The 17,491-nt window shown below is 52.9% G+C and overlaps 1 protein-coding gene across 4 annotated transcripts in view; it reads left to right on the plus strand.

Annotated features, from left to right (window-relative positions):
* The window catches only part of SUFU (SUFU negative regulator of hedgehog signaling), a 98,842-nt gene extending 88,163 nt beyond the window's left edge, over nt 1–10,679 (plus strand). For all 4 annotated transcript variants that reach the window (XR_012674338.1, XM_075154953.1, XM_075154954.1 and 1 more), the window contains 2 exons: nt 332–400; nt 3,593–10,679. Coding sequence is in view for 3 of the 4 variants with exons in the window: in XM_075154953.1 (XP_075011054.1) it covers nt 332–400; nt 3,593–3,682 (159 nt within the window). In the remaining variant the exon portion in view is untranslated. The remainder of the gene's footprint in view (nt 1–331; nt 401–3,592) is intronic.
* Nucleotides 10,680–17,491: the final 6,812 nt, after the last annotated feature.

Below are 17,491 nucleotides of genomic sequence, written 5' to 3' on the forward strand. Positions count from 1 at the left end.
CTGTCTCCTACTGTCTCTCCAACAGTTGTTATCTTGACCCCTTTTCCTCCTTCCCCACTCTGTCTGTCTAAAGCCGAGGCTCTAATTTTAGACTGAGGAAGATAATTGAGGGTCAAAAAAGATTGCTGTATAATTTTAACATTTTTTTGCAGTGGTTGGGGTGGGAGGCAAAGTTAGGAGCTCCTTGCCCTCAAACCTTTGTATTGTGGGAGAGAAGGACATGGGGGAAGGAGTGAGCTGGTACAGTCTGCTCTCTGCAGAAGTCGTCGTTTTTTGACAATTAGCTAAAACTGGGAGTGTAAAGGTGTAAACTACTGTATTTCCTTTGCAGATCCTATTGACCGAAGAGTTTGTAGAGAGAATGCTGGAAGATTTAGAAGATCTGAATTCTCCAGAGGAAGTAAGGCGTCATTCCCATATCTCCCATGTACTGTCCCAGAGAGTTCAGCCCGTCCTGCAGCTTGCCTTTGATCCTCCCCTCAGCTCACAGGCTGCAGCCGTGCCCCGTAGACTTGAGGCCTTGCTAAACCTTCACATCTGCTGTGAACTAAGGCACTGAGAGAAGGGATTGCAAGAAATACAGGGCCAGGATGGGTATTAAAGGAGACTCTGCATTTCCTTTCTGCCAGCATCTTTCCCAATGTGCCCCAAATCAAAGAGGTGCAGCCCCTGGGCCAGGTGGAGGGGTTTGCTTCATGCCGTGCATAGTGTCCTCAGCAGCAGCTCCAGGCCATCACATTCCCCCTTTCAGAAAGGCTGAAAGCGGTGGCAGCACATTTACTGCTGAACAGTGTGTTGTAGGGGCCTCCTTTTTTGGGTTTGGGGAGCAGACGGGGGCTTTTTCACATCTGCTACTTGGCCTTCACCTGCTGCCCCTGCACGGCGTGCAGAGGAACATCACCAACCTGGAACCACTACAGCAGCAGCCAAGGGAGCTTTATAAAGCTTTGCTGTGTGGTGCTAAACTTCCCCCTGCCATGTGATCTCTTCCTGGGGAACATTTAACACCCTGTCTCCCATGCATGCCATATAAATATTCTGCTTGACTTCAAAGAGCAGTGGCAGAAATGACATGTAATATTTTTAATCCCATTTTTTACAGCTCCCTGCAGACTCTAAAGAAACTTTCTTTGGCTTGTAGAGCAGCCCTCCCATCCCTTGCCCTGCTCCCCTCCCCCCAGGAAAATCTCAGGGCTCTAATTGTTTAATCCAGAGTTGATTTAATGCCAGGGTGTTCTTCACTGTGTGAGTGAGGGGAGCACGCTGCTGGCTGTGCAGTGACTTTCAGGCCAGCTTTTATCCAGTTAAACCTAATCCAAAGCTCATTTTTGCTAGTGACATGGAAGCCCAGGAGCACTTTGGTTTGAAGGCCCTTTAGTTAAGGCTTTGGACGGCTCATGTTCCTTCACTCTCCGCTGACAGACAGAGGCAATGGGCATGGCAGCTCCTGGCACAGCGACCGGGCACTCGGTTCCGAGTTACTGTGACTTTGCTAAATGAAAAAGTGAAAAACAAACAAATGCAAAGGATGACTTCTCCAAGAGGATTGCATTGGAACCACTCCTGTTTATAAAAAGGAAAATACTTGAGATGAAATGTGATCTTTCAGCATCCAGATTCCTCCAAGGATTTGTAACTTGCAGGATCCCAGTTTGGGCCAACTGAAGGCATTCCTCAGCAGCGCTGGCTGTTGCTGATGATATTCATGTGGTAGAACGAAGCGCTGCAAGGAGAGTCTTTCCTTTGCTGCATAAAGAGCCACCTGTGTTAAGTGAAATTAAGTGAAATGATCTGTCTGAGTATCTTTAGCATGTTTTTCACATACTCTAGACATTCAACTCAGAAGAACCCCCTGGGCAGTGTAGGGCCACTAGATTATATGGTGCAAGCTATATGCAGGGCTTGAGTTTAAAAAAAAACAACCATAAGTGGGACTTGGGCTGTTTATGTTTCCTAGAGGAGAAAGAGTGGGAGTTTATGGTAGCCACTATCCTGAAGGATCCTCCTGCCATGCCCCCAGATCATGGGTCAGACCCTGAACCGCCAGCCCGGCGTACTAAGGTCAATGGGTACCAGCTGCAGGTTACCCTCGTACACAGCTGCAAACGGAGCAAGGTCAGGAGCAAATTCATGTTAGAGCTGCCCTTGCTGCGGAGCAGGCAGCTGGAGGGGATCTCCTTTAGCAGGAACCTGCCACTGAGTGTGTGTTAATGTCCTTCAGAAACAGGGCGCTTACGGGAAGAAAGACAAGTACTTGGATAAAGATGGATGATTCGCAGGTCACTGTCCCCTTGCACCAACTCTGTAATTCCCGTAGCCCCTGAGAAGCTTACGGCACTGCTGGCCTTGGTCTGAGGACTCTCCTAGGAGAGGACCACTGTATCTGTAACTGTTCTGAATTGTCACTGGTGGTGTGGGATCACGGTGAGATTTCTCCCTGAGAGTCCTGTTGGGGTGTCAGGCGGTGCTACACCATGGGTGCAGCAGAGTTTTGAAAACAAAATCATCCTGCAAACTGGCTTCCAGAGCTGTCCCCCACGGGTTTTGGACCCTCAGTCTGGGCGTTGGGGTTGCGTGAAATGCTTGTCCAGAACTGGTTGCCATTCAGCTGTGGGGCAGATCTGTAGCCTAAGAGATTCCACCCTCCACCTCCCACACCCCCCCACAGAGCTGTTTTTGAGAGATCTCTGTGAATGCATGGGCCCGGGTCAAAGGTGGTTGTGAGAAGGGTTGGTGGTAAGGTTCCTCGGACCTCTGTCCCCACACAGTCATGACTGGGATCAGAGATGTTGGGGTGACTTCGCAGCCTAAGGCAGGGTGCCCTGGAGCAACCTCAGGACGGGATCAGTGCACTTGTCTTGTTTGGGAAACATTGGCCAGCGACAGTGCTGTGTAAACCAGACTGGGGCAAAAAATCTCCGTTCCCTGTGCTTCAATCAATGTTTGCAAAACAGCCTGAGCAGCCGAGTGCCTGTGTGAATGTGAGGCGTTGTACGGGCACTCTGCGGAGTCTTTGTACCAGAGGTGGGTAGGGCTGGAGTAGAAATGCTGTTCAGGCAGGCTGGCTCTCCCCAGCCAGGGCGGCACAGTTCGCCCTCCCGCAGGTGATGGCCATTTGCAAGCCGGTCACGCGGCAGAGCCACGCTAGCTCACTTACATCCCACCCTGCACGAGCAAGAGTTTGAAAGCTGCCATAAGTCTCCCTTTAAAGCAAAAGGGGGGCTCTGGGGGCTGGGATAGGTGAAAGGAAAGGGACGTGGTCAGGTAGGAGGGGAGATACTTGTGCTGTGAATTTTCAGAGAGGTCGGGGAGGGGAAATGGTGATGGGGGCAGAAACCCTCCAGAATCCGTCTGATGAAATAAACAGTGCTTGGGCTGAAATCTCAGAACTTTACTTTGGCAGCTGAGGCACAGGCCACGTTATCTAATGTCCACTGCTGTCCAAAACATACTGATGGGGAAATGTTTTCTTAGTAGCCTCTTGTTTTAAAAGATAATAATAACATGGGGCTGCCTTTCTTTGCAACGATTTTGTTTTTTCTGTGCAGGTTGCAGCGATATACATTAACTGGTTCTCTTTACTGTCTTACAGTTCAAACTTCCAAAGGAGTACAGCTGGCCTGAAAAGAAACTGAAAGTTTCCATCTTGCCAGATGCCGTGTTCGACAACCCGCTGCATTAGAGCTGAATTACACCCTTCTAACAACTGGGAGAGCCAAGTTACTGTCCATTACCCAGTGACTCACAGGATAATTAATGCAGTAAAAACTCTGCCTGCAAATAAAAGAGTTTGCTGCACAACCACTGCAAACAGAAGAGGAGCTACTCAGCACCAGCCTAGACCGAACTGAGCCCTTTCCTTTATCCTTCCCAAGGCTGAGCTCTCTGGGAACAGCCTGCGTATGTGTGAGTGCGAGTGAGAAATATTTAACTATGAAAATTAGTAGTAAGAATCCTTTTTCTCCCCTAGCTACAGAACTCCCCTCTGCCTTAGCCCAGGGTGTAGACGCTCTGCACGCCTGTATTTACACATGCATTTCTGCCAGGTGCGAGCCTATAATCCATGGATTAAATGTTCTTTACGTGACTCTGGAGTCCTTTTGTTAGCCAAACTTTTACTGACTGCAGAACTGTTCTTCCATGTGCTATTTTTTTTTTCTTTTCAGAAACGGAATGGTATTTCCCCTGTTTAAAGGAGGCCAAAAGCTCACATGCTTGAAGCTGAACAGATTTAAAGATGAACTTTCTAGTTCAGTCAAGAAAAACAAATCCAGATCCTCCCTGCCCTCAAATTAGGCATGTTTTAAGTGTTGGTCTTGGTGCTATTAGCTATGGTATCGCTGCAAACAGAGGCAACTTTATTCTCGCGCATCCTGTCCTTGTGCCTGAACCCCAGGGAAGGTCGCAACCTCTGGTTTTGCACAAGCAGGAGGAAGAAAGCTACCGGGGCGGGGGAGATCTCCTGTTTACAGTGTGTTTATCTTTAAAGAGATACTGTCAAGTATTTTTTCCTTGCTATTGTACAGAATTTGAGAAGCTAGAAAGGGCCATTTGTTCACAGGGACAACTTCAGCAGCTCTGCAGGATCCAGAGGGCTGCTTGAAAGCATATGAAACGGAGCTCTCCACTGCCCTGGCGTAGCAGAGAGGAGACTCAGCCTCAGTAAAGCCAACTATTCTCCCTGTGCCAGCAGGGTTGTGCCCTAGTGCGGCTGCATTTTCCCCTCTAGCCTCGCTGTGGTGGCTCTTCTTGTTGCTGACGTCCCTCCTTTCAGATAGATTTGAACTGTAAAGCATCAAAATCAGTTTGAAAAGACCCTCTCTCTAGATCCCTGTGGCTTCTTCCTTGGAGCAAACATGGTGTGCAGAGGAGATGGTCTCTGCAGGGTCAGGTTGTGTCTCTGCATCGAGATGCTGGCCCTTGTGTATATGCTGCAGTAAACCACCGCAGGCTTTACCCCCTGCTGCTGTTGCAGGTTGTTTCTGATGTGTATTCCCCAGCCTTCCTCTGCCCATTGTCTTTTGGTGACAACTCTTCACTCCTTGTCAGGGGAGGTGCAGCTTTCCTTCCACCCCTTTCTGCCTACAAGCTAACTTGGTGATTTATGCACAATTGCTGTGTCGTTATAATACAAGTATAACAAAAGCTTTTAACACTTAACTCCCCTGATAAAACAGCACAGTCCAGGAGGCCTCACAGTACCCCAGGGTTGGTTTTCTGTTTGTTTTCTGATTTAATTTCTTCCTGGCACAGTCAGCTTTGATGTTTTTTGCATATATTTGAGGCTGGTTAATGTTGGTCAAGAAGCAGAGCTAGGAGCCACAAAGCTTTCCTTGGACTTGCTACAGAATTCCTCTGTGGCCTCAGGCAAGTCACTCAATGTCTCTCTGTGCAGAGAGGGTGATTATTGACTAGAGGGCTGTAGGACCTACCGAAGCATGCCAGGGTTTGCAGGGGAGGGCGTGCTTTGTGTACAAAGTAGTATTTGTATTATTATAATTGTTGTTATATTATAATTTAAGGCAGGCCAAATGCAGGGTCCAACACTGCTCGGCAGAACCTTCCTTTCTGCAAAGCTATGAAAGCAATTTACATGTAAATGAGTTTGTCATTTTGTCTGAACTCAGAGGATCATCTTAAAATCCTGCTGCGAAAGAACAAACTTTCAGATATCTGCATGTGCCAGCCAGAGTGATTTCTGTGCTGTGGCAGACTGCATTCATCCGTGGGATCTCTTGGCCAGTTTTCGTTGTCCTGGTTAGCACTAAGCATCCCTTCTGCACTGTAGATCTATATGCAGGGGACAGCGTGGGCGAGAAAGCGGCATGAAAATGTACCAGCCCAGCTTCAAAAATGACGTGCCCAAGTGTCCCACCGCAAGATAATGGACAAACAGATGATTGTGGCAGTTGGGAAAAAGGCAAGGGCAGCAACGACAATTTTGTCCCAAAGCCATCCGCCAACAGTAGCCCATGGACCGCTCTTGTACGAGCTTGCTGGGGGTGCCTGCAGCAGAGCTGGCCCGTTGCCACGATGCTGGCTGCTCTTCCTTGTTTCCAGATGCTAGCTCTCATTAAAAGGAGCTTAAAATCCACATCTTAGTGGAGAAGGGACGTTTGGAAGGTCAATTGTTGCTGTTCCTGCGGAGATCAGCACGGGGCAGGGAGAAGTCCATCAGACCCTCTCTGGGCTCTGACACACATCTGGAAAGCTTAGGACCTCCTGCCCTTTGAACTCTTTGAGCCTTTGCAGCGGGGATGCGGTGCTATATGCAGGGAAAGCACCTCCTCCAAGCTGGCTCGTGCTCCAGTTCTGCCTTTCTTACGTGTATGTTTTCCTCACCATATTTACTCTCATCAGACGCTCTGGGTTGGGTTTTCATTGACTTCAGAGGGAGCACACTAAATGCATTTGAAAATCCACCCAGTATCCTTGTGTGTGTGTATTTCTGTTCCATGTCATGTATTTATATATAGGTCTGTGTATTTGAGTTATGAACAGGTGGCATGCCAAAAATCTCTATTTCTGAGACACTTTCTCACAGATCTTTGCTGGTAGCCAGATAACAATTGAGGGGAAGGTTTGAAGGGAAGGAAACGAAATCTTCTTATTTAGTTACAGGGGAAAATATTAGACAAATAACTGCTAAAATAGAAATCTCTGTCTTGTTGTTAGACCAATTATAAGAGAGAAACTGGTGAAAGTCAGCCCTTAAGCTCCAAGGTCATGTCGCTGCCTCTCAACAGTTATCTAAGAGTAAGGAAGTTGTATGTTACTCAGTATCGTGAAGAGCTGTGCACCCATAGGACCTCCCCTCCCCTGATTCACATCAAGTTTGCAACCGTGCCAAAGGCTTACTCATTGGCAAGTAAATGAGATCTCGAGTTTGGATATTTTCATCCTGGGAAAAGAGGACATGCCTGTGTGTGAAGGAAATGGAAAAGAAACCTTTGTATTTTAGTGAGCAAGTAGTTTGAAACGCATCAGTGTTAATAAACGCCACGATATTTTTCTAGCCCGAACCTGCTGAGATAGTAGGTCCACTGGTGCTGATTTTTTCTAGATTGTGTAGAAGGTCTGTAGCAGGATTGTATGAAACCAAAACCTGTACGGCTTGTGTTGGCTAAAGATAGTGATCTGGATGGAAATGAACGCAGTTTAGAAGCAGCGAGTACATGTTTTCTCCTCCTGGAGAAATCTTGCGATGCAGGTCGATAGGGATATTTCCAAAGATGAAGAGCCTTATGGCAGACCCACAATGCCTTGAAAATCCAACATGTGACAGCAATTCTGAAACAAGAGAAGTCCCAAAAGCCAGGACTAGTCTCCCTCTCAACTTGTGATTAAAAACAGGAGAAGGAATGTATAGTTTCAATATTAAAGTATGTGGGATGCGATCTGAGCAGAGCAGTCAGTCTTGTAGCTGGTGTGACCTACAGTGATATTTTCAGTGGCTTAGATGGGTGGTGCCTGCTGTGTATAATGTCTTTGAGGATAGTGATATATTGGTGTTGCTTTACATAGATTTGCCAACAGTGATTTGAAATTATATTCTGAAGCTCATCACTTCAAATATTCAGTTGCTCTTGGATGGCTTTTGAAATGACACCATCAGGTCATCAAATGGTCTTTGAAGAAGTGGGGATTGTGTTGTTTTTCATCTGCGATCAGTAGAAATATTTAGGGGGTGTAGCTTTTAAAAAAAAACAGTTGAAAGTGATGCTTGGCTTGGAGGGGACAGATTGCTGGGGAGAGGTTGTGTGCTGGGGGAGCAGGTTAGCAGCCTCCCTCCTGCACCCACAGCTCGGGCTTGTTCAAGGCAACGCAGTCCTTATGCATCTCGAGTGCTGCAAGGGGAGCTAACGTGGGTGCAGGGAAGCTAGAAACCAAAGTGAGAATCATCAAGGCCTCGGCACAGCCTGGGGTCCCTGCAGTCCTCATTTCATGCCAGGACCCACTGAGTTCCTGCACGGGTGCAAGCAGCCGGCCACGCATATCCCACTGCATGTTCACACTCTGGCCTGTACCCGCCGCTGGCGGGAGTGGCTGCGTTAGCTGCATCTGAGGTTGAGTCAAAAATGGGGAGTGGCAATGTGGCTGCTTCAGTCTCATTTGTTTTTTTAATTAGTGTGGGGTAAGGAGTGAAGCTCGTGCTCCGCTGCCCCTCGTGAGAACCTCCAGGCTGGTCACTGAGTGAACTTTATTGCTCACCCATCATCCGTTCCCTTTGTCAAATGTCCCTCCAGCTCCTCACAAAAACCTTTCTCAGATGCTTCACTGGAAAATGTTTGGCTGACTGCGGGCTTCGCAGGACGCTGGGTTAGGCAACAGGTCGGCATGGGATCGTGGCTGCTCGGCTGTTTATCTGTCCTGATGACTACTCCCTCTTCCTAGGTAGGCACCTCGAGTCCGTGACTGGCTTTGCTGGCTTGTATCTGGCCGGGGCAAGGCAGCGTCATGTCAGGTGGGGAGAAAAGATCCGCAGATCTTCAGGCCAGAGGAAATCCTTAGACCCCTGTGTCCGATTTCCCCCTAGCCCAGGGCATGGCTCGCACCCTGTGGCTCTGCTGTATGAAGTCTTGGGCTTCAGCCCCTGCGCTATCACAGCCAGGTGAGGAGGGTGTCCAGCACCACGAGAGCCCTTCCACCTCCCGGGGATTTGATCCTCTACGTAACTGTCCTCTGTTTAGAATATATATTGTGCCTTAATTCTCCCTGTGAGTGAAGCTGCAAGGGCGGATTAATTGTTGAGCAACCAGGAATCCCTTTCTGTGCATCTGTCCCTATCGATAAATGCCAGCCTGCGCAGCAGCCCAACTGTATCCAAAACAGTCTCGAAATGCACGTTTGCCGGTGGGGTTCACCTCCCAAGATTTTAAAGCTGGATTTAGGTCTCTGGGAACGTGGCAGTTTTTAACGAGCTCTGTAGCAACCTACTATTTTTATAACATTTTTTCTGTTGTGCAGTGTCTGCTTGTTGTCTTTTCTTTTTTAAAAAAAAACGTTGTTTTCAACATGAGTCCAAAATTTCAAATGGAGAATAAGCCTGAGGTTGCAAATGTCTTTTAAACCCAGCCCCACATCGACCTGTCTCTCTCAGGCAGTGAACCTGTCGTGTATCAGACTTCACCACCTCTTCATTTCTACCATAATTCTGTTTCCCCTAAAATCGCTGACAGACCATAAAATCATCATAAGCGGCACATCAGTTCAGAAACATCATTTCTAGTCTGCTGTGAAGGTAGCCGCTTCCCTTTCCCTCGCCAAAAGACCACGGCATCGTTCACTGTTCGGCTCATAGGGCCCCGATAGCAGGAGGGGAACATCAACCCAGAAAGGGCTGCACGTGGCAGATGTGGCTGGCTGGTGCCTGGTTGTTTTTAAACTGTCCTGATGCTATGTCTCCCCTCTTTAAAAAGAGGAAGAGAGTGAGAAAAAAAAACCCAACCTCGAAAAGCCAGAGGAAAATTTCCTGCCGATTGTTGTGTTTTGCAAACACTGGTCTTTTCTCTCGCCCTCTCCCTCCGCTCCCGGCAAGGCTGGAGATGAAAATGGCTCCTTTGTTCCTTTCCCTGGGGCCCAACTGCAGCGAAAGTGCGGCTCCGGAAACCCTCCGCTGCACGGGCGGCGAGGGTGGGAGGGACCGAGCTGTCGCCGTGTGCGGTAGGTCCTACATAAACACGGCATGTGTTGACAATGCCGCGGGCAGGATGGGCGCAGAAGCGCAGAAGGACTTTGCGGTGCTGGCGATGAAGCTCCTGCGCCGTTCCTCCTGCGGCAGCAAGCGGGCTGCGAAACCCGCGGGGGGCAGAGGAAGGGGAGGCGGGTGTGAGTGGCCGTGCCGTCCCGGCAGTGACTGATCACGGGCTGGGGGACTCCAGGCCCTTTTGTTCTCAGCTTTTGGCTTTCCCCAAAGCAGCAATTTGCAGCCCTGCGGAAGCAGACGGCGTCCCGCTGGGGGCTCGTACCGATGCTCTGGCCCCTGCGCCGGGATGCTCCTTGCACCCATCCAGCCCTGGAGTCCCGGTGCTCCATGTTTGGCCACGGTTACGCTCCAAACCCAAGTTTAGTCATTGAAAACCCTTCTCTCATCCAGCCCAGGTTGGACACGCTGGCTTTTCCCTTTTTTTAAAGGGGTGGAGGTTTTGCTGCTCGCTGGGGACACTACTTGTTTTGTATGCTGGACAGTTTCTGCAAAACCTAGAGCAAAGGCAGCTTCCCAGGGCAGGGAGACGTGGGGTGACCAGGACCACAGCGAACCCTGACTGCTGAGGCTGCCCTCGCAGCCCGGAGGTGAACCTTTCTGCAGTTCACCCGTGTGCGTGTGCGAGTGTGTGCGGTCTGCGTGCGCAGGGTCGCGTCGAGCGAGGAGCCCAAGGATGCTACCGACGGGCTGGAAGGAGCCCGCATGTCTGCAGCCGGTGTATCAGTACCTTGTAGATGGCCTTTCTTCCCCCTCCCCTCCTCCTTTTTTTTTTATAAAAGACAAAAAACAAATGGAAAGCTAAACTAGCAGAGGTTTTTAAATATTTTATATTAGTTTCTAATGTAAATTCTTACATTGTTATTGCAGTGCTGGGTGTGTTTCGCCTGCACGTGACTTTTTGTAATATTTTTGTGAATCACTAAACGTTTTTTTCCTCCCGTGTATTCTAAGTGCATTAAACGTATTTGCAGAATTGTCGGTGTCCTTCTCTGCGGGCGACTCGGCGGGACCGCCTGCCTCCCGCTCGGCCTCGCGGCTGCCTCGGCAGCCCCTTCCCCTCCGCCGTTCGTCATCGGCACCTTGTCCCCCCGGCCCCGGGTCAGGGGAGTCTCTCGCCCAGACCTCCCAAGTGCAAGCATGGGAAAGAAAGGGATCTTCCTTTTCCCAGAAATCCTCAGCAAAACAGCCGATCCCAGGCCTTGCTGGGTGCAGGATTCTCCGTGGGCATCCCGTGAGCATCCGCTGGCAAAACCCCTTGAGCCAGGGCAGCCTGAGCGCCCTGACGGCCGGGCTTTTCCGTGCCGTTTGGACGAGCCAGGATGGGGAGCGCTTGCACGTGGGTCCGAGGACACAGCCAGTCGGCCGAGGGATGGCAACCTTGTCCACCGGCGTGGGAAGGAGGGAGCTGGGGTGAGTGCCGGGTCAGATCCACGCTCCCGTCCTCTGCCAAGCGCCTCTTGGCTTCAGCGGGATTTGCGGAGGCGCAGATGTGCGTGCGGAGACCGAATATGTGGGAGAAGAGACACAGCAAACACTTACGAAAAAATATTACTGAGGTAATGTTGCAATGATTTCCCAGTAATGCAGAACGATTTTGCAGTAATCGTTTTACACTCCTCGGTAATAAATTCCTTTAAGGTCAGAGAGAGGAAGGGTGGAATATCTGGGGGGGGCGAAGGGAGACAGGGAAAGGAAAGGATGCACAGGAGCCGAAATCCAGCGTTGGGCAGGTTTTGCACTGGCTCTTCAGGGGTGTTATCTCGGCCCTCCCTGCATCGAAAGGGGAGCAATCAGCAGAAAGCGTTCCTGCGAGGATTTGTTTTCTTTTGAAGTTTGGGGTGAAAACCATCCTTTCCCAAGGAACTACTCCAGCAGCCACATCCGGACACAAACTGTCCCAGCCCCAAGGCAAAGCAGCAGGATCGCCGAGTGCCGCTGGTGCAGAGGAAGCTTTGCCAGACGTGCCGAAGGGAACTCGGCCGTAGCTTGGCCGGGTTTCATTGTTTCTCTTGAGGAAGCCCTGCCGGTCGATCAGGAGCCCCAGTGGGGTTATTAGCCCGGGCGGGGGGCTTGGGGGAGTGAGAGGCCGCCTGCAGCTGGTCCCCTGGCCAGGGACCCCACGTGCCCCTCGCCTTCCCGGGCCTTGAAGCATTTGCAAGCGAAGGGCCACCCTGCTAGGACATCCCAGCAAGGACGTTGGAGCCAGGATGACCAGGGACCCTGCTGCTCGCACAGTGCTGGGAACCCTCCCCGCTGGCCCCTGGCCACTCGGTTAATTTAATTAATTAATTAAACGATCCACTTTCACCATCCCTACGGTGGCCGGGCAGTATTCCCTTTTGCAAGGGTGCGTCCCAGCCGGTCCCTTGGTTCAGCCCCAAATCCGGAGGGGACCGGGTGTCCCTGGGGGCTGTGGCGCAGCAGGGTGCCCCTCTCCCAGTCACCCTTCACCCCGAGCCCCACCACCGCCGCGGCTGTGCCTGGCCCGGGCAGCCTCACCGCTCTGCCTCCACCCCAGCCGAAAGCACCTTCGGGCAGTGAATTTAATTAAGGTTTCTGAAAAGCGGTGTCTGGGAGCCCCTCCTGGATCTGCGGCTCTGAACTTCATTAGGAGCGGTTTGTTGCTAATAATGCCGGCAGCTTCTCTAATTAATAATGGAAGGGCTGTGAGCAGATGCCAAGCCAGGAGAGGGAAGGGATTTGTTTGTTTATTTATCTCCTCTCTTGGTTTTGGGGTTTTTTTTGAGTGCGAAGGGAGGGCTGGGGCTCGTTTCCCATCTGAAAAGTGAACGGCGGCGCCTGGGAACCTCGATGGGGAAGAGGGTGCACCTGCGGGGAGGGAGGGGAAGACGGGCTGAGATGGGAGATGGGTCCCCATGGGGTGCGATGAGGGGGCAGCCCCCACGGCAAGGGACTCCCGGTCCCATCGAGGGCAGAGCCAACGTGGCCACTGGTAGTGCTGGACTTGGGCACCCAGGTATGGTCCTGACCCCCGAACCCCCTCCCATAGCATCACCCCTGCAGCATGTCCCTTCCCGTGGCATGTCCCCCAGCCCATGGCATGTCCCCCAGCCCACGGCAGGATGGTGCAGCCATGGGGGGGGGGGTTATTCCATGCTTTAGCCTGCCTGGACCATGTGGGCTCGTGGGGGATCAGTGGACCAGGTCCCTTTGGATTTTTCTTTTCCCCCTCTTTTTGCCTCATTTCTCTCCTGTTTTCTCTTTCGCCCAGCCGGCATTCGTGGCACAGCCGGCCGCGGCAGCACCTCGGTGCAGAGGAAAGCCTCCCAGCACACCCCGCCGCGCAGGACCTGACACATTAACACCCCGCGCTCCTGGGGGCCCCTCGGCCAAGCCGTAACCGGAGAGGGGCTGGGCTGGTCCCGCTGCCTCTCCCCGCGTGGGACGAGCACCCCCTGCCCCACAGCCGAGCCTCGGGGACAGCCGGGAGCCGGCGAGCATCCTCACCCTGCTGCAAACCACAGCCTCACCATCCGGCACGGGATGCCGGGACCTGGCAGGGGTGGGAGAGGCACCGTAGGGAAGCCCCACACTCCCTTTCCAGGAGCCCGCAGTGTGCCTGAAAGCTCCCGCTTCTCCAAATAGCTCCCAGAGCAACTGGTCCTGCTGTTGGGCAGAGTTTGCATTGGAGAAAAAAATCGCCCTCTCTTGCCCCGACACCTCATTGCTCACGCTAATTGAAGCAGCCCACGAGACAGCCCACGGCAGCACGGCCAGCACGGCCTCAATGCGGGCTCTGTCCCCTCGGTCCCCCCACCGCTCACCTGCGGCAGGGATGCGCTGGCTGCGGGTGTGCCCCAACCAGCAGCCATTGCCGCAGCAGCTTTCCAAAAAAGCGTAGTTCAGGTTCAGTTTTGTTTTTCCAAGGAGAAAAGTATTTTTAATGCTCTTTCCCATCATTCACATTTCCTCAGACTTTCCACACTCCGGCCACAAATGACCCTGGAGGGCAGCGAGTGAGGCTGCCCCGTGCTGGAGATGGTCCTGCCGCAGGAGATGGGGTACCCGCTCCGGAGGGGCTGGGGAACAGGGAGCAAAGGGAAAAACACGGTTAGATACTAAAAAATCTCCAGGAGTGTCCGAGGCCAAGGCGACCAGGGAGACCCAGCTTCTGGATCATCCCTGTCTGCTTAATGCACAAATCCCTTCTCTGGCTGTTAAAAACACTGGAGTGAATGCAGGGCCGCAGCACCTCGTACTCCCCGCTTGCTTTTTGAACAGGAAAATTATCTGAAGCATTTGGCAAAAGGGGAAAAATAAAGGCAAAAAGGGCTCAGAAGGGGGGGCCGGCCGGGCACGTGGCGGGGAGCGTCCCCGGGGGCACGGGGCGGCGTGGCAGCCTGCCCGGCCCCGGTACAGGCAGCCGAACAATAACGCGAGGCGTCGGGAACACGCTCAGCGTTGGGAATCCCAGTCCTTGCCTTAAAAGGAGATTTCGGGGGACGCTTTTATTGGAAAATTGTTTTCTGATTATTCAGCTTATTGAGAGTTTTATTTCATGATTTGCAACATGACGCGAGGGGGGCTTCAGCTGCGCACGAACAGCGACGGCCAAGGATATTTCCGTGGATTTCCAGGCCAGAAGAGCCCATTAAATCATCCCGTTTGACCTCCCGTTTTCACAGGCCAGAGAATTTCACCCAATTCCTCTTGCACTGAGCCCAATAACTTGTGTTTTTGATTCAAGCAGGCGGTCCAGGACGACGTCCTGTCTCGACTCGAGGACTTCAAGAGACAAAGAATCCACCACCAACTTCCCTCGCTTGTTTGTCCTGGTGGCAAAAAAACCCCCCGCACCCGTGAGAGCAACACCCTGCTGCCGACTTATTTCTGATGAGAATGCATCCCACTTGCTTCGAACCTTTTTCGGATGAAGGGGGATGCCCTCGTCGCCCCTCGGCCGGCTCCTCCCACGCAGGTGTGCTTTCTGAGCCGCACGGATTAATACAGATAAATAGCGGGATCCCTCCCGGTCTGCTGTTAGCAAGCAGCTCAAGAGTTAATAAACTTCGAACAGATGTGACCAACATGTCAAGACACGAGAAGTACGTGGTATGGATGTTTATAAGTACATCGACAGAAGGCATTCATAAAAGGTTATAAACCGTGGTAATAAGCAACCCATCAACTTGTTTGGACTCTAACACTTGATTAACCATTTATTAAAGGGTGCAGTAATCATTTATAAGCCATAAGTGGGACCGAACGTAAAGTACGACTCTTTTTATGTTAATAGATGCCTCAAGAATTTCCTCTCCCTCCGTGCCGTGTTTTGGGTGGTTAAAGGCTAACCCTGGCCGCCGGGCGCCCCGGCTCCTCCTTTGTGGCATGCATGGGCTGGATTCACACCCGGAGCCTCGTGGAGGGGGCGCGGGTGCCCCCACCCCAGGCTTGGCACTGCCCCAGGTTTTGCTCGTGGAGGGCCCTGGGTTTATTTTGGCCGGGCTCTGGGTGACCTCCGCCAGCGCCTGAGCATCCCTCCGGAGACCCCGGGAGCGACCTGCCCGGTGGGTTCGGGGCTGCCCTGGCAGCAGAGAGGGACAGGCAGAGAGGCGTTTGCTGCCCGGCGGTTCCCTCAGGGAGGGCTGCCCACGCAGAGCCCGGCGGCAGTGGAGGGCAGTGGGCAGAGCGGGAAGCCTGGCAGCTCCCCGGGGAAAGGAGGGCCGCCGGTGGCTGTGCAGGCGGGAGGAGCTTGGACACTTCTCCCAGGCTTTCCTGGCACAGCCCAGCACCGGCCCCGCTGCCCACGGGCTCCCATCGGACCCCAAGGCTGCACAGGGACAGTGAGCACCAAGTGCTGAGCTGAGCAGGGGGGATCAGGGACCAGGGATTTCAGAGGGGTTAAAATTGCCTGCCCCGAGTCCCTGGGGCCCTGGGGTGCCTGGGGGAAGGAGCAGAGCACAGGGAGAGCTGGGAACCCGCTCCCTGCATCCCCCTGCATCCCCCTGCATCCCCCTGCATCCCCCTGCACAGGAGTCAATCCAAGCCCCAGGCTGCTGACGCACCGGGATGGGACCGAAACACCTCTGACGGGAAGGCAGCTTCATCCTTCTGTCAACAGGACCCTCCTTTTTTGTTTGCCATCACACTCCTCCTACCCCAGGCAGACTGTGTTTTCCTTCCTGGTATCTTAACGAGACCTAAACCCATAATTGCTCCCATTACACAACCAGCAGTGACAGTTTATTAGCAATGCTTCCTGACCTAATTTACACCGATATCCTCGATATCCTCGTGCTTCTCCCTTCACTGTGGGCAAACAGACCTTTAAGATTTTGGAGAGGAAGGAGAGCCCCTGCCCTCCCCCTGCCTCAGTTTCCCCTGGCTGCACCGAGCTGGGGCTCAGCGGACTCGGGGGCTGCAGGTTTGGGGGTCGCACGGGGCACGGCGGCAGCGGATGCTCTGCCCTTCAAAGGAAAGCTCGGTAGCTGCCTGGCGGGGGGCTCTTCAGCATGCGTGTGGCGCTGGGTCATTTGGCTGCAGCCAGCTTTTTATTGCAGGGAGCATGCAGAAAAGGAAGAGGAAGGCTGAGAAATTGCTCCAGAGTGAAGATTGCAAAGGTTACACCTCGGCCCGGGCAGGGACCGCAGGGGCCTTCTGGTGGGAGGGTGGCTGAACCAGACTGCAGATGGGAAGGGAGGTGGTGGGATCGTACTCTGCTCCCACCCTCCGTCTCCCACGATCGGACCTGGGGCCGGCAGCACTGCGTCCCCAAGCTCATCGCCGGGCTGGCAGCGCTGAGGAGCTCTGGCTTTCCCCCAGGGAGATGCCCAGCTCTGGTGCGGGAGGCTGTGCCAGAGCTTGATGCACCGGGGAAAGGGCTGGTGCGGAGGGAGAAATGGGGCTTCTGGGAGCCACAGGTCTGGGGTGGAGGGATGCTGCTTTCTCCAAGGTGGGAAATACCCCAAAAAGTGATTTTTCTACCTGTGGCACAGCCTAGGCTCAGGGCAGCGCCAGCCCAGCTGGAGCTGTGGGGAGGGATTTGCTCCCGGCATCACCTTCCCCTGCCCCAGACCTGCAGCGGGAGACACGGTACCCCCAAGCAGACCCACCACGCTGGGGTCTGCCAGCGTTTGCTAGCATCCCTTCCCAACCCCATTAAGATGAATGAGTTACTTTTAACCCCAGCCAGTACATTTTTCAGGGTACAGTGGTGAGGCTGCCCCAGAGCCCTGCTGAGGAATAAGAAATGCCAGGCGAACCCCAGGGCTGGCGGCTCCCTCAGATGCTCACACCATCCATCCCCTGTCAAAGGCTGCCCGCTGGCCGCCCGCCTCCGGCAGCACCTCTCCGACTGGCAGCAGAGGGTAAAATTAGACCGAGCTGCATTTTTTTTCCCCTCGGCCGCCCAGCAAACTTTTACAGCTCTTCTGCCGGGTCCCGTCCCCTCTCGGGGGAAGCAGCCGCCCCAGCGGGGGGAAGAGCGGAGGAGCCCGTCTGGCCGCCAGTCTCCCTCGTGCTCAAAAAAAAGAAAAAAGGAAAATGGTGCTGGGATTTTTGTTTGGTTGGGTTTTTTTTTTTTTTTTTTATATATATATGGAGGTTTTGTGGCTTTGACGCAGTTTCCTGAAAATCCTGCCTCATCCTGCCAGGGGCTGAGCAAATGCACATCCCAGCCCTCGGCGGTGGGGGAGAGAAGGAGGAGAAGCCAGGGAGGGAGAGAAGAAAGCCTTTGCCAAACTGGCCTGACCAGAATGTGACACAAGAGCAGGAAATGAGTCACGCCGGCAGGGCAGCTGCTCCCAGGCATTCGCATAGAAAGAA

The sequence above is a fragment of the Calonectris borealis genome, chromosome 7, assembly GCF_964195595.1.
Source record: "Calonectris borealis chromosome 7, bCalBor7.hap1.2, whole genome shotgun sequence".
NCBI classification, from domain to species: Eukaryota; Metazoa; Chordata; class Aves; order Procellariiformes; family Procellariidae; genus Calonectris; species Calonectris borealis.